This window comes from Egretta garzetta, unplaced genomic scaffold (assembly GCF_000687185.1).
Source record: "Egretta garzetta isolate BGI_Z169 unplaced genomic scaffold, ASM68718v1 scaffold297, whole genome shotgun sequence".
NCBI lineage: Eukaryota > Metazoa > Chordata > Aves > Pelecaniformes > Ardeidae > Egretta > Egretta garzetta.
Genome location: NW_009260410.1, coordinates 4,827,289 through 4,843,894, shown reverse-complemented (window position 1 = coordinate 4,843,894; position 16,606 = coordinate 4,827,289). Strand labels below are relative to the sequence as shown.

Sequence of the window (16,606 nt, the reverse complement as noted above, 5' to 3'; positions counted from 1 at the left end):
AAACAAGGGTGTGAACATGTCTGATAGAAATGTGAACATACTGCTTCTATATTCCAACCGTTCCTGTGTCAGCGAACATGTATTTCTAACACTTCTTACTAGATGGACAAAATGGAGTAATTTCCTGCGTGCTTTTGCATGAAATCTAAGTAATCTGGAAGATTTTTTCATAATATGTTTTGACTTCAATTACAAGGTAAAGAAATACTATATTAAAAATGGTAATATTAATGACACAGACTTGGGTTTTGCTGCTTGGTATTACATACCATGATGTTGGTTATATTCTCGCTCCAGGTAGAGACTAAGGTGAAAGACATAGGGCTCTTAAAACCTAAATAACTGATGTACAAAATGTTCCCTTCTAGACAAGCTTTGACTTCCATGGTAATGTTGGCAATGAAACTCGGCTTTCTAATGTTTCTAGGGTTTCTGAAGTTTTCTCAGGAAAAATAAAGTACATGCCCCACAGTGCAAGTGCTGCTTCTCTCCAGCCATCATCTTGTATCTATTGCCCTGAGGAACGGGAGTTACAGACTAGACTGTGACTTTAGAAGTTTCTCTGGAAAAAAGAAGTGGTGAGTAATACCACCCCAGGACACGCTGTGTCTCAGATGAACTACTAAGCAGTCCCTCCCTGCCTGCTCCTTGCTGGGCAGAGTGTGTGTGTGATTTAACATTAAAGATACACTGTGGATTTCCACGTCAAATGACAATGCCAAAGATTCACTGTTACTCGCTTCTCCCTGCCAGCTTCTTGGCTATAAGGGTAGTAACTATGTTCTCGCTGCACACTTCCTTCACCACAACTGAACTTCAGGTCCAGGAATATACCTGTAGTCCCCTTTACTGAGCATATTCCCAAACTGTCTCTGCGTAGTGTCAGGATGTAACTTTGGGAAGGGAATACAGGGATGTGGGAAATGGCTATGATCTTTCTGCAAAAGATGAAGAGTGGAGTGGAGCGTCCCATGGGAGTAAGGTTAAGGTAGGGTCCAACAGCAACAGCTGGAGCAAATGAATTGCTGCAGACAATGGTCATGCTCCTGGCTGTGCCATGCCAGCCCCTGTCTCGTGCCAGTTCGGTGCCTGTCTGACTCCTTAGTGAGCCAGTCCAGATTGCTAACTGGGATGGAAACTACTCGCGCTTTTTTGCTGAATGGGTTTTCTGCTCTCAGGTGACTGAACCTGCTCAGCAAAGGATGAGTTTATGGTTAAGGACTGGCGTGCATGAAGTCAGGAGAGGTTGGCTGGGAGAGGGGAGAACAGGCCTGCCTTGGTTCAGCTGCAGTTGGTTGTATCGCTAAGCCTGCCTCATCTATCTCCACCCTGATTACAGAGGGAAAAAAAGTCCTCTTTCCAGTAAGGCTTGGGATGAAAGCTGTGGTGAGAAATCTGTGACTGGTGTAAATCCACTGATGCGTGCATATTAACTCCTCTGTTAATGTCTGCTGGTTTCTGCTTGTTGCTGTTACTTTTTTGCTGGTAAAACAGGGTCCCACCTTCCACAAAGATGGCCAGTATATGAGGACCATACCACACGTTGGTATCTGCAGGCTATCTGAAGCTACAAAGCTTGAGGAGTGTTCAGTCCTGGCTTACCACCGCCCAACAGAACTTGAGCACTCTAAGGGTTGATGGTTGCCTTTTGTCTTTGCCCTGTGACAAAAAGGAGTCAAAACCCAGCTGTTTAACAGAGTCAAGAAGAAATAAAAATCCTTTTTTGGAGCTGGAAAATGCCTTTATGTAGAAGAAGCATTTAAAAAAATCTGCTGACAGTGGGATGTTTTAAAATCCCCCACAAAAAATGCCAGGTATTAGGGACTTTCCTAGCATTTCTAGATACCATTCATATGCAAAACTTTTAAAAACTCTTTCTCTCTTTTTTTTGTTTCATTAAGAGAAAACCACCTGAATCAACAGATGAAGTGGAAATTCACTTTTTTTTTTTCCCCCCTTCTTTCTTCTCTAACTCACAAAGCTCTAGTAGTAAGCTGCGCCCGTAGCAATTCCCGTACTTGTGCCTGTCTGGTGCTTGTCTGACTCCACTTGACTCAGTTTGAGCAGACACCAAGCAGCTTGACAGAGCACTGCTCAAACTGCCTCCTGGGGCAGCAAAACCTCAGACAAAAGCTGGAATAATGGTGGATCTGCAGTACGTGCATGGAGGAGTAACAGTGGATCAGCCTGCAATCAAAGGCGAGGGACAGGCCTTGCCTTTGCGATAGACAGATGCTCGGAATGCTGGGCAGCTGGCACGGAGCTGAGCTGCATGCCGCAGCCGGAGCGGGCATCCCCTTCTGTCGGTCTTGAGCTCTCTCTCCCAGAACGGCTATAGTTGTACAATATCAGCTATATCCATAGCCTCTCTTGCAGTAATCTAGCAACTGCATTGCAACCTAACAATAATAAATTGATAAATAAGTTGTAACATTAAATATCTCAATAATTGTAACTTATTAAGTAACAATAATTACTAAAACTCACCATAACCAATGTGTTTGTCTCCATCAAAATAGTAACACTGAATTTTTTCTCCCCATGTTTTATACTTCTCAGAGGTAATTACACTTCAGAACGTGCCACTCGGTATTTCCTTATTATCCGTCTACTGCCAGCTCTTGCTGTTCTGCACTTCCATTTTGTCTTTGGTCGAGGGCAGAATTTTCTCAAGATGACCTTGGCTTCTGAATGACTAATTGAAAATTATTTCCTACCATTGAAATAGTAGTATAAGTTGGAAAATAAAGGAATTTTAACCAAAAAAAAGGCTAGAGATGGGGGAATCCTAATTTAGTGTGACATGTGCGTTGGCAGCCAGGAAAGGAGGAAGGGTGTGTAGTCTGCAGTTACATAAAATTGTATTATTAACTTTAGATATTTGTAGAGAAAACTTACAATTGTCTTTTGATAAATATCAACAAAGAGAAACTGAGGATTCACTTTTCATCTGAAGTTTCAAATGGGAACATGAGTCTTATCTGCTAATATTCCTGTAATTCTGTGATTCTTTGAAATTTTCTTTCTCCTTTCTTCCATTTTGATGAAGTCTTCCATATAATGATTTACAATTACAACAAACAACAAATGAGCTTATTTGGACTAGCTTCTCAATAACCACCAGCATGATGCTAAATTTAAGCAAACAGGGGAAATTAAACTTTCATTCTGAACAGGTGAAAATTTTCTCTGAATGCTGATGACATTTCCTCAGGAGAAAACCTTCTTACCACCACCCAGCGTGCACTATCTCTACTCCAGAGACATCTGCTGTGATAGTACCTTAATAGATCATGAAGAAAAACAGAGAGACATTTCTGCAAAAACAATTTATACATTATAGCGTGCAGAGTTTAAACCCTATGGCCAAATTTTAAAACAGCTTGAACTATTTGGGATATGTTAAGATGCATGAAACAGTGCTTGGGGAAATGCAAGATTTGAATCTGTAAGTTGTAAGATCATGGAGAAACTTTAAAATATGTATTATGACACTTTAAAATACATAAGCTTTTAAAAAGAGTACCAAACAACTGTCAATTTTAGCAGCTGAAATTTACTGCTTTTCCTGAGAGAACTGAAGAATCTAGACATGGGATTCATTCTCTTACTCTTCTTTTCTTCCCATTTTTTTTTAATTTTCTGAAATTTAGCTTATTTTCCTGTGGGCAGCTCCATCACTAAGTGGATCACTCCCAGCCACAGAATATTGGCCAGCTTTCTCTTCATGTGTCAAAGGTGTCTATATACTGCGCACATCTGTAAGTGAATACTGTATATGCACTACTTGAGTATCCTGACTCTGTTTTCAGTGACTGAAGCAGAGGATTAGGTATTTTATTAATGCCTGTTGGTCTCTACTTGTAATGTAGAAGTACGTGCTGTGCAACCTTTAGAAAGTCAGCCAGGGGCTCACCTGGTTATCCCCTGGTTTTCAAGGTGACCTAAAAAGGACTCAAGTAGGTTTTAGTTCTTTCTAATTCTCAAAAAGTGCTTCAGAATTTGGTTGGTTTTTTTCCCTGCTTTTTTATTTTTTCTTTTTTTCTTTTTTTTTTTTTTTTTTTTTTTTTTTTTTTAACTATCAAAACCACCAGCTGTATTTTTTCTCAGTTCTGCTAGAAAAACCCTTCTTGAGCCTTTTAATTGTACACAATAAGAGCTTTACCTGAGGCATGGAACCATTAACTAGTATGACTGTTGATGTATTTGTTGAAGTTGAATGAATATTTAAAGCAGCTGATGGAAGGGAGGTGGGACACAGAGAGACAGGATTATAAAGTCAAGCAAAAATACATTTCCTTCCCTGTCACTCACTTGTGATATGCTTAATTTTATTAAGCCTGATAATCAGCATCTTTCTAGATAAGCAGATATTTCATCTTTCATATAATTAAAAAATAGGGAGAAAAAAAATTTTGTCTATCATCTTATTTTTGAAAGAAAAAACCCTTAGTTTAGGTGTATCTCTATCAACTCAGGTATAGTTGTGTATCTCAAAGAAATGTGTGGGTGGGAAGGCATAACCAGACACACCAATTTCCCGTTTTCACCTTCAAATATGGAAAAAAACATTTTGCCTTAATTTTTTTCTACCTTTGTTTATGCATCCAGGCAGAAAGTCTGAAGAAGACAGTACCAGAATACAAAGAAAGAGTCGGTCCTTGTGGTACCCTGATGTACCCGCCTGATGTAGGTAAAGTGCTTGGGCGTTTTTTGAAAGTCTGCCTTTAAACAGGCAGTGTTCTTACTAAAAAAAGAAAAATCTTTTTCTAATAGAAAGATGGCTCTGGTTTTTCTAGGTCTTTAAGAGGAAGTACCTGTGACACTATCTATTTAGACTGCTCTTGTCAGAATTTTATTTTTAGATTTCCCCTTCCCCTTCTCAAAATACATGAGAGAATGCACAGGCAATCTCATTGTTTTAGACCACTCCCGCGATGTGTGGGAAGTCCTAATACATAAGTCTGCCGTGTTGTAGTTCTGCTTTTCTCGTATTGTATAATGCATAACTCCCAAAAGATCATACAGATTTTTAGGGCGTATGCAACCAAATTGCAAGAGGCAAAGCTACAAAAGTACAGTGAATAAGGTGTGAAGACAGATTATTTTTTTCACCCCCCACTTTGCCCTCAAATTCCACTGCTGAGTCCCTCCCAATAGACACTAAAACTAGTCAAGGAACGGTGTGTAGAAACAGCAGATTTCTAAAAAGGTAGGGTGATACACAGCTACAAGAAAATACATGGCTGTAGATCTCATCATCAGGCAGTAGAGCTATGCTGCTACGGGAGGTAAATAATGGAGCGATGCTTTTTATTTATTATTTCAGAAGAAATAAAAGCACAGCCTTCCTTATGAGAAAGGGTAGAACAGCAGAGGAGAGAGAGGACCGATTTTTTTTTTTTTTTTTTTTTTTTTTTCCCTCCATCTTCTGGACACAAAGACCTGAGTATTATTAACTAAGGCAGAAGGTTGACTGCAACTGGGCCCTTAATATTCCAGAATGAACAAATCCCACAAGAGGTTGTTTAGTTTGTTTGCTTGGGTTTTTACTTCTTTTTGTAAGCTAACTCTTTTATTGCTTCTACAAAACGCACCTCAAGTGTTTATAAGCTGTTAGTAACATTCTTCAAATAATAGCTAGAAACTCAAAAGTATTTTACTTCTAATAAGTAACCTTTTTTTGGTCTTGTGTCAAGCATTTGAAAAAATCTTTATTAGCTGCTGTGCAGTCACCCGCCAGTGATCACTAACAGCAGACAGTGAGCTGCTTTAGCATGCTGGCTTCTATGTGGGGTTCCCCCTTTGTAAGCCAAATTTTTTTTGTAAACAGCTTTAATGGTTGAACTGGAAAGTGCACCCGTGGCAAGATGCTAATATGAAAAACCAATCTGAATTGTATTACACAGGACATGTTGGTTTGAAACACGTTTCCTACTATAATTTGTTGCTTTGTTGATCTGGCAGGTTACATGAGCACAAAATACATGTAAATAACATTTTTAAATGAATCTTCTGTGGTGTATTAGAAACTTTCTCTATTTTGTTCCATTCTCACCCTGTTGTAAGTTTTAACAGGAAACTGCAACTTCAACATCAGTGGCTATGTTTCCATTCTTCGCAACTGTTTCTTAGCACAGTGCTTATTAGAAATATTTGTCAAGTACCCACTGGAATGTCCTATTTCAGATCTAATGCTATCTTCTCCATTTTCTGTATGCACTGAAATAAATAATCTCAGGATTCCTCATGCATGTACCTTTCTGGTTGCAGTGGCTTGCGTAAACAGTCTCCTGAAGTAAAAACCTTTATGTGTTCGCTTTAGTTTTATCAGCACAAAGATGTTCAGTTCTCATTACAGATGAAAACAGGCTGTGCACTGTAACTGCAAAGCTGAAACAGAATCAGGAACATGCGCTGCTGTGTTACTGTTGCAAGCGGCATCGTGTAAAGTAAGATGCTATTTGTTTGCGCTACTTAGAAACAGGGTGAATTTTATATGGAATGAAGTGCCATAATGTTAATGTATGTTGATTAAGTTGACAGAAGATACTTTCAGATGCTATTCCAAATCTTTCCATAAAAAAGTAGGGCTGCCTAGGAGGGAGAAATATAACTGAAGTTTTATTCCTCGACTTCATAGTGTAACCATAGTGCTTCCAAAAGCTTATTTTGATGATTTGTGTGAACGGGCAAATCTGTTGATTCTGCCTGACCTCTCCCTTTGTAAGCACGCCCCAAGATGTTCCCGGTGTGCACAAAGAGCTGCTCGTTCAGGCAGGATCCCCGCTGCCAGCCCTCCCCTCATCTTAGGCTCTAGCAGGGCCGGTGAGTGGGTAAAGTTCACCAATACCCGAGAATCTGCTGTGAGTATTAAATGAATGTCATGAATATACATCACTTAAAGCAAAATGTTCCCCAGAGCACACAGTGTACTCATCAACTCAGGCTTCAATAGTAAATGAGCAGAGTAGCCCTTCTTCCTACCCCTGAAGTCTGTTATTTCACTTTTATAAAGGAAGATTCATGTAATCAGATTTTCCCCTGAATACCGTAAACATTGATGTGACACAGATGCATGCTGCCATTAATGAGAAGGGTTTGTTTTCAAAAGTTATCTTGAGACTAGAGCATAAATGAGAGCTTCAGTTCTGAGTAGGACAATTCTGGGAATTTCTGCTTTTTCCTGACGTAGTTATCATGCACCCATCGCAGTGCGCAGCACAGCCAGCGGCTCTTCAGTTCCTGGGAGCTCACCTGAGCCCACGCCTGGGCCAGGCTGCATCCCACAGAGCTACACCTTGCCTAGAAGGTGCCTGCCAAGTGCTCCAAATTTCCAGCTTGGAGTTGGGGGTGGGGAGGAGAACATCACTGCATTACTCAGAGACTCACAGGCAATCACCTGCCAATGCCAATCCTAAATGGAGTGGTGGGACACTGGGGTGTGGTGGCCATCTCTGATTTCTGGGCTACTCTGAGCCTCTCCTGCCTTGGCTCCCCGGTGCACTGCAGCCCAGCTGCTCTCCCCTAACCAAAAATTTTGTCACGCGAGTCAGGAACGTGGACAGTGCCTCTCCTACACAAGTGTCTCTATTTCACCAGTTGTCTTTGTGTACTAAATCTACTCATGTATTGCACAGGAGCTTACATCAGGGACAGCTACGCTGTCATTTAAAGACATTCCTTCTGAAAACTAAGATGTAACTGTTCACGGGCTAAGGCTGTGTAGACTGTTGCATCTGCAGTTTGGTTCCTAGAAGTGTTAGGCAGCCCTTCTGAGTGTAACGCCTGCCCTTTATGTTTTGTTGTCATGGCAACGGCACAAACCATCGCCTTGTGACTAATTCGCTTTGCTTTTCTCCATCTAGGTTTTAAGCAGGAGAAAGAACCGTAGACATAGTTCCACCCCCGCCCCTTTGCCCCACTGCCTCCAAACATTTTCTCTCCTCATCCCTTTCCAGAACCGCTGCTGGGGGGAGCAGGAGTTCTGCAGGAAGATGGACAGAGAATTTAACCTCAGCAGGTGACTGTGCTATATCGTCTCCCACCAAAGAGCACAGCAACAGAGGGCTGCTCTGCTATAAAAGTGAATCCGATTTACTGGCTAGGGAAGTAATAATAATGTAAGAAGTAAATATGAAGGATTTTATCCTAAAATGCTGACTCTGATTTTAATGTAATATGTGCATTTATACCAGATTAACGTCAAGAAGCAACGTTTCAATGAAAGCAAGAAATAGAGAAGCAAATTGCTGAGAGCTAGCAGTAACCTCAGCTGCTTAGCTAAGTTTCTCAGCACTTTTTTAAGGGCTTATAACTGTCAAATTGTGTGTTTCCTGGTCAATGTTTCTTTTTGCCTCAAGATAATTTTGGAAATGTCAGCAGTCTGAGCAGAAATGCCATGGTCCCATAGTTAATTCTCTAGTGGTGAGAGAATAGGGATGGTCCCTGTCGCTAAAAGCAAGGGTGGCAGGCAGACCCGTCTTCCTGCTAAGACTTCTACTCTTTGCCCTGCACAACACCTAAGATTACCCACAGCTTTCTAATTGAGAGTATGAGGCAGGCAAGTTGTCGCTTCTTCCACTACTTCCATTATTAGTCCCATGGAGCAACTAAGATTTTTACCTAAAGATGTTTCAGATGAAACTCAGAATAGAACATTTTCTCCAATTTGTAAGAAAAATGAATCCCAGGGAGATCTTTCAGATGGGGTGTGCTTGGCTGTGGTGCTGGTAACCCGTAGGCGTAATTCTCTCTAGATTCAGTAACAGCACCAGGAATCTTGATCCTAACAAGTCCTTTGCTGTCTAGAAAACAGCTGCACAAGCCAGTTGCAAAGTATGCATTGGGGTTGGACTAGATGACCTCTAGGGGTCCCTTCCAACCCAAAACATTCTATGATTCTATGATTCCTCTTCTAACGCTGCTCCTCAATAACGATCTAGTTGTCTGTCTAATTAAACATTAGTCCCTCATTTTGCCTTTTGTCAAGAACTACAGATTGCTTTTGAATGGCTTTTGTGTGTTCTCTGATTTTAATTATTTTATTATCACTGTCATCATAGTACTTAGGAACCTATACCATAGCTCAACATACTACTCTGCATACTTAGTGATAAATGCTGGTTTCCAACATTATCTAGTTTGACAAGTATTACTTAACATTGTAACACAGTTTGGCTCAAGATAATGAACAAACATTGTGCTCAGATCATGTAGTCAGGTTGAACGGATTTGTGTGTGTGTGTGTGTGTGCGCGTGCTGCACATGTCTCTGTAGGTCTGTGTGTGTGGTATAGAGGGGAAGGAAGAGGAGTGAACTGTGAAATTTCAAAGTGCTTGCGCTAGAGAGCAAAGCAGAGATAAAGGTGGGCTCATGGCAAATAACCTTCAGGGAAAATCAAACCAACGCTGTTCACAGAGTCACCAGAAATGAAAAGATGTTTACAAATGCAGCTTCCTCTTCCTCTCCTATTTAGGAACCCAGCCTTTCCTCTGCCAAAGTTGGTGAAAAGTCTCGCTAGTTTTACAGCGTACCCTTCCAGTCTTCCTTTCTCTAAGTGGTATGTTGGGACAAAAGGGGCCATGGCACTGTACTGTGTACAACAGTCACCTTTTTCTGGTGGTGTCTCATGAAATTGTCACAAACCAGCTCAAACTGCAAGAGTTAGGCATCTGCAAGTGCATCCAGCTGTGGGTGGGGAGCCCAATGCCCAGTTCCAAACGTCTCATATATTCAGCAATAAAATACAATCAGTGATGCATTAAAAAAATTAGACCCATAATTACATAATTTGCATAGTGAAATTTAAGGACATTGCAGCAGATACTGTCCATGCTATGTGTCATGTACAGTTCATAGCCTATTAATAATACTTGACAGTTAATAACAAGGATAGGATGTCAGCTGATAATAACTACTACAGCATTTTTTTCCTGATGTACTTACCTAACCAATAAAAAAATAATTTTAACAGCTGAAGCTCAGGAGACTGCCTGTGCAGCTCTATAGAATATGCAGCCCATACTTTGGCTGAGAATGCATTTATTGCCTATCTTCTAAAAATTAGAAGTTGTAACATAATATTTTATGCAAAAATCCAAAATAACTGTGTCACAGATTTCTTAAAGACATAAGTTATTTGCCTTATCCAAATAATAATAATAAACCCATTGCAAGAGTCTGGTCCTGCTCTAGCCTATAGAACTTCTTTTGGAAATCAAAATAGACCATGGGTGATAGTGCTAAAGGTCATAAGAAATCAGGAAAGGCTCTAACAGTGAAAGTGCTGTGCAGTGTCTGGTGGTTCACGTGTGTTTTGAAGCTGTATTTTTATCTAAATACAGATTATCTGCTATCTTGATATAATGAAGAAAGGCCAACATTATTAGTGATTAGCTCTTGTATTTTTTACTCAGCTAGAAACATTTTACTGCAAAGCCCAATACTGAGATCCTTTTTAATAAGCGGTACAATTCCAGCATCACACATGTCCTCTCAAGAAGTTCATAATGCTTTAGGCTGCAAACCTACAGACCTCTGCAACCCAAGGGAGCAGAGAGACCTTGCTGCTTGAGAAAACTTGCTAAGTCAGGGCCTTGCAGTGCTGCAGGGTGATAAAGAAAACAAGCTGGTGCACGTTGCAATTTGTGCGACATTTCTTTTCAGAGCCAGCAATCAAGTGAGATGATGGGTTAGGCTACTCCACATGGACCTTTACTGTTGCTTTATCTAGAAAAGGAAAAGACCAGCTCTGGCGCTGTCTCTGCTGCTGCTGTGACTAGTGTTGTAGTGACTGAAACCTAGCTGTACAGTTGTAATGGGGACATTTGAGTGTTTCGGCTTGTTCTGGAATTGTGACTCAGATCGTTGCCACCTGAGAAGCCATTTAATCAGAAATCACTTAAAACTCCCCTTCTCCTGCTTTTCTGAAATACGTCTCCTTTGCTTTGTGCTCTTTGAGAAGCACATCATAGTATAATTCCCAAACATGCCAGAACTTAAAGGAAATTGTTTTCATTCTGGCCACTTTCACACTGGCTATTATGCAAACTCATGTGTGTGTGCCCAAGGCCTGATTACTTGTCTCGGTATGCCAAATTTCACAAAGCATGCAGAGCTGCCACTTCAAGTTTTGGTAAAAATTTTAGAATAAAATAAATGGTGTAGAGAAGAGAGAAACAGTGAGAGACTTTAATTTTGTAGAGCCCGTATGTAAATATATACCAGTCCCTCTACATATGGGCATTATGATGACATAATCGTGAATGCACAGTCTTTTAAGCTAGGAATATACCAACGCAACTGCTTTCTTCAGTGCCCTGAAATGCTCTTTCCGCGTGTATGCTACTGTGGGAGAATACCTTTACTAAGGTGATATAGCTGTCTCAGCCCTACTGTGATAAAGTGTGCCAAGACCATGACAGAAATAACAGGATTAACCTTTCTGCAGTTAACTCCAAAAGCAGTTAGGTAAATTTGGTGTTTGAGCAGTACTGAAATTATAGATAGTGCTGCTATACAAACCAGAAAAGAAATAAAAAGCTGCTTTAGTTTCAAGTTACGTGAAACTGCTTGCATAACACCGGAAGAAAAAGCGGTGGCAATGGAAATACTGTCACATTTTTAAGAGGCCACCATTAGGGATAAAGAGTAGAAAGACAGACAGCCATAAAGAGAACAAAATAATTGGCAAGGTCACACTAAGATTTTCCAGACCAGTGTGTGTGTGTATATATATATGTATAGATATCAAATAAAGAAAATGTTTTGCAAGCAATATAATTGTAATTTAAGTACTTATGGAAAACATCATCAAAGAAGAGAAAAAAAACCCCAAACTTTCATTAAACTCAGATGCGTATCTGTTTTATGCAGAAGACAGATAGATGTCAGGAATTAGGTGACTAATGAAGTGGAACTCTAAGAATCATTGCCTTAGATAAACAATTATTAGAGAAACATTCAGCCAATCAAAATAAATATCATTTTGCAGAAGCCTAACAGAAAATCCTTTAAGCCACTCATAACAAATAATCCCAGCTAAGCATAAAATAGCAAACATGCTAATGATTTACAGGGGTTCCTTTTTCAGGGTGCTGCTTTAAGCCCAAAATATGCATTTTTATTCCTGAGATAGCCACAGCTAATCATGGTTAAATATCTGTATGTGTCTGAAAGGTGGTAATTACATTTGTAATTAACATGAACATTCAGTCTTATTTTTAAGAGCTGAGTGAGACACAGATACACATGGAGCTAAGAAGTCACAGCACTGTTGTATCTGAGCAGAGTGCATTAAAATGTGAATTATCGTTCCACAGAGTAACAGACAGTGGAATTGTTATTTTGAACTGTCTTGTTGAAGGCTTGGTCTTCCCATAGCTGCCTGGACCCTGTAGCGATCAGAACAGCTCTGAGCTGTGCACAGGAACAAACTGAGTTCAACACAGGTTGGGTGCTACCTTTAGAAACCAGTAAGAGCATGCAATTTGTCATCTGAAGTAACGACCTACCTGCAGCAGCTTCCTGATTCTTTTCAGGTTGTGTATCAAGAGAAGATTCTTCTCCTGTGAAACCCGGTCCAGCTGTTCATCCACTTGTATTAGCAAATTCTGTAAAAGGATTGTTGCCATTGCTTCATTGTTGGATGCAGCCTCCCTAAAGAACCAGTGAATGACAACCACATGTTTAAAATGTTCTAAGAAGTGTCAATCTATCTGTACAGAAAATTATAATCCATTCAGAAATTTAGGCAGCAAAAAAATGCTTTAAATATATGGTGATTTGCATATAGAAGTTTGTGAATAATTGATTTTATGATTCTTTTATTTATATTCATGCAGATATGTGGCTATAAAGACAGGGCGAGGATGTTCTTAGCACAGGCTACGGAGTCAGCCAGAGGGGAGACAAGCAGGGTTTTCTAGTCTCTGGTCCAGTGAATAATTAAGTATTTTTAGCTCACTTCCCAGAGGGAACGAGTCTTATGCATAGAGTCCGTCTCACTCTGTCAGTCACACAGATATAATTTCTGAATTTGCTGTGCAGTTTCAGACAAAGTTGACAGTGGGCTTGAGGTCCAAAAGATAGTATGTTCTTACAAATTTCACAGAAAACTGGCAGGTTGGTAGAAGAGAGGAATCCAAATTAGCACCTCCACTGAGGAAAATGGCAGTAATAACTTGCTCCAGGAGGCAACAGCCAGATGGCCAGTCAGCAGATATGTATCTTCACACCAGGCAGCAGATGAGCCTTCGCCCAGCCAAACTATTTGGGGATACAGGAAGACTCTGAAGCTACTGGTGAAGGGTACGTAGGGGACAAAGGACACAAACACACAAGCAAACAGGCTTTACTGGTTCTGCTGTTTATGGAACAGCTAGGTACATGAAGGGCAACGACATTAGCAAGAAAAATAGAGGAAGATAGACTTTGGGCTCTGTGGCATCCTTGTCCTTGGGATACGGGCTCTGTGGCATCCTTGTCCTTGGGATACTCTCTCTCCTTGACCCCCAAATGGCAGATGCCTGTTTGAGATATGCCTGCTAAATCTGGCAAAAAGGAGATTTTAATGTTCCCATGTTCCTACAGCTCCATAAACACTGAGCTATAAACTGTAAGGAAAGATTATATTCCTTAGCAGATTGATTTATGTTTTTCAATAGTCCTCTAATAGTCTTGTGGATTTAGCTTGAAAAAATGAGATGTCTCTTCCTGGTACAACTACTATAAACTTACTTTTGGCGTTTAGTTCTGAATTTTCTTGAGATAACTATCCAGTGAATTCGATCCAAATTTGTGCATAAATTCACCTTCTAGAGAACAGTTCCTGCAAAATAGCTGGCTTGTTCCCCAAAATTATATATCCAGCTTTAAGTGCAGTTTTGGACAAGTGAATAATTTTCTGCCGCAAGAGGTAAATTTATAACATTTCCTTTGAAAACTAACTTGCATAATTTTTTCTATGAAAAACCTGTAATACCATTAATTTTCTAGACCATTTTTATTGGATTTTGTTTAGGAATAAGTTCAAATGAAACCTCGCCTCCAGGCATTCCTTAAATTTAGCGTTTGATAGTTCAACAGGCTATACCCATAAATCGTGGAATACTATTCTTGGAGTGCAGGACCCTGCACAGTTCACAAACAATCACCCTAAAATCTGCCAGATAAGTAAAAAATTGTTCATGACTGAAATAATAAGGGAGGGAATAAATGTAATCCTACCAATCTTGGCTTTCTATCCATTGTGCCAGTAGATGCCGGATTTCCATGGGGAAGTTATCATCATAGAACTGGTCTACCTGCTCCAAAAACTTTATTTCCAGTTGTTGAACTTGACTCCATTGGGACATACTGCAAAAGAAAAAATTAAACGTTTGCCACTGAAAGGTGAATCTGAAATAACAATCCAAATTGCATAAATCACTTATTTTCATTGTAATTCTTATTATATACTTAATGTTCCTGTTTATTCTGTCTTTCAAAATAGTTGGTACTTGACTAAAGTTAGTCAGTTAAAGGGAAGGGGGAGAAAAGTGATGCATGACCATGAAAAGAAGTTCTAGCTCTTACACTAGGATGGGCACCTCTGCCAATTTCCTTCCTGAATGCAAATGTTTTGGGGTACCGTATGATGCTCACAAAGCAGGGAGACTGACACAGCATCTCTTTCAAGAGAAGTAGCTTAGGACTGTACTCTTCAAAATTGGGTAAAACTATTCATATGAAAGAGTAGTGGAAAGCAACAGATTTGCTCTCTTCTTAGTGAATTTGTGCCACTCAAACTTTTCCTAAAGCCATCATGTTTGTATGTTACTGTGCTGTTCCTAAAGCCCCACATCTTGTTTGGAGAGTACTGTTTGTTTTACAACCTGAATTGTTTATCCCGTACATCTTTTCCATTCTTAATTGCCACAGAATTCTGAGATTTGATGTTACAGAAAGAAAAAATAATTGAGAAGTGTGAAGTTGTAGGAAAACGGTAAGACGAGCAAGAGTAGCGTTACCCAATGACAGGCTCTGAAATTCTTACTGAAATAACTTTCCCAAGTAAGTTTTGGCTGTTTACTGAGATGCTGGAGTTAGAAGCTTGGTTGTTCCAGATTTTAGATGGGCTGAATTAATACCTGCTCCTCTCCAAGGACTGAAGAGATTGGTTTGAGGGAAGCAGCCTCTCCACGTAGACACCTCAGCCTGAGTGACTCTCTCTCCACTTGGGAGAGCGCTACCTTTCTGATACCTGCACTCTAGGGTTGCACCACATCACCATTAATCCCACAGGTGAAAATACCATTTTCATTGTGGTATTTTTAGTGCAGGAAAGACTAAAGATGTAAGACATTGCCTCGGGGGCAGGCTACGCCAGGCTGTAATGCTAGATAGGGCAAGCAGATGAAAAGTCAGCGGCAGGGTCGAGAACAGGCCGTGGTGGATGAGCAGAGAGGAAGGATGCCCTAGGGCCTGCGCCCTGGCATCTTGGTCCTCACATGGGCTCTGCCCACACCTTGATCCCATACTAGAGGCATCTTCCCTTCCGTTAGGATGTTTGTTCATTGTTAACAAACGACATAAAATCCAGTTGTGGCTAAATATTGCGCTGCAGTAGGTCAATGCATTACATTTGTTTATTTTTCGATAGAAATTTTTCCTGAAAAAAAGATGAGATTTCATCAAAATCGACATTTTTATGAAAAGTTGATCTTTTTATGAACAGCTTTTCTATTTCCGATTCTGAATCATAGTTTCAGAACGTCAACAGTTTGAATTAGAAAGTACATTATCTTTTCTAACGTTGTGGTCTTTCATTTTGCGTTTTCTTAAGTCGGGGGGAGGGGGGGGGGAAGAAGAAATATCTCAAGGTGTAACAGAGTCCTGAGTACTTACTCATGCAAAAGCAAAAGTGACAGGGTTTAGTTTCTCCTTATGCTGTATGGGACGATTCCATGTGTGGTATGAAGGAGACTGTGTAACGTCAGTGGAAATGTGCCCAGTGACATTTCCCTCCTCTTTAGTGCTTCCATGCAGCAGAGGAAAAAATATTGCTGCAAAGTTTGTTTTAAATTGCTGAGGAGTAAGGTGCAGCATGTTTCACCATCTTTGTTGCTATACTGATACTTACAGAGAATCACAGACCTTATATGCTCGAGATACATACAGGGAACCAAATAATGATAGATTAACAACTCGCATTCAGAGAAAAAATTAAGATTTGTAGGCCTGTTTGCTTTCAGTGGGACTTTTTATTGCAATTTCTGGTGATTATGATAGCCTAAGAAGATCTGCAAGAAAAATGAACATTATCATCTAAAGAAAAGAAAAAGAAAAAGGGGCAAGATTTTCTTCAGGCTGTAGCCCCCTTAGGCCCTCCACGTAAGGCACGAGGATGCTCACGTGTGTGGAGGCTCGCAAGGCACGCGGGGACGGTTTGTAAATGGGATTTTTGTACCGCGCCCGGTACCACGCGTGCTGGCACCCCCTTTCCCGGGGCGCAGAAGGGGTCGCACGAGAAGGTGAAGAGCTGGGGGAGCTGCGGGGGTGGCGCGGCAACAGTCACGGCATCGCGGTGTCGGCAACCGCGACATTGGTAGCACAGCCGCGACAT

The 16,606-nt window shown here is 40.5% G+C and overlaps 2 protein-coding genes across 3 annotated transcripts in view; one reads left to right on the top strand and one right to left on the bottom strand.

Annotated features, from left to right (window-relative positions):
• STAT4 (signal transducer and activator of transcription 4) overlaps nucleotides 1-14,357 on the bottom strand; it is a 39,110-nt gene extending 24,753 nt beyond the window's left edge. The window contains exons 1-2 of the mRNA XM_009643593.2: nucleotides 14,230-14,357; nucleotides 12,516-12,660 (exon numbers count right to left, since the gene is read on the bottom strand). Coding sequence (XP_009641888.1) covers nucleotides 12,516-12,660; nucleotides 14,230-14,357 — 273 coding nt within the window. The remainder of the gene's footprint in view (nucleotides 1-12,515; nucleotides 12,661-14,229) is intronic.
• MYO1B (myosin IB) overlaps nucleotides 1-16,606 on the top strand; it is a 194,520-nt gene that overhangs the window by 24,694 nt on the left and 153,220 nt on the right. The gene's annotated exons all lie outside the window — the stretch shown is intronic.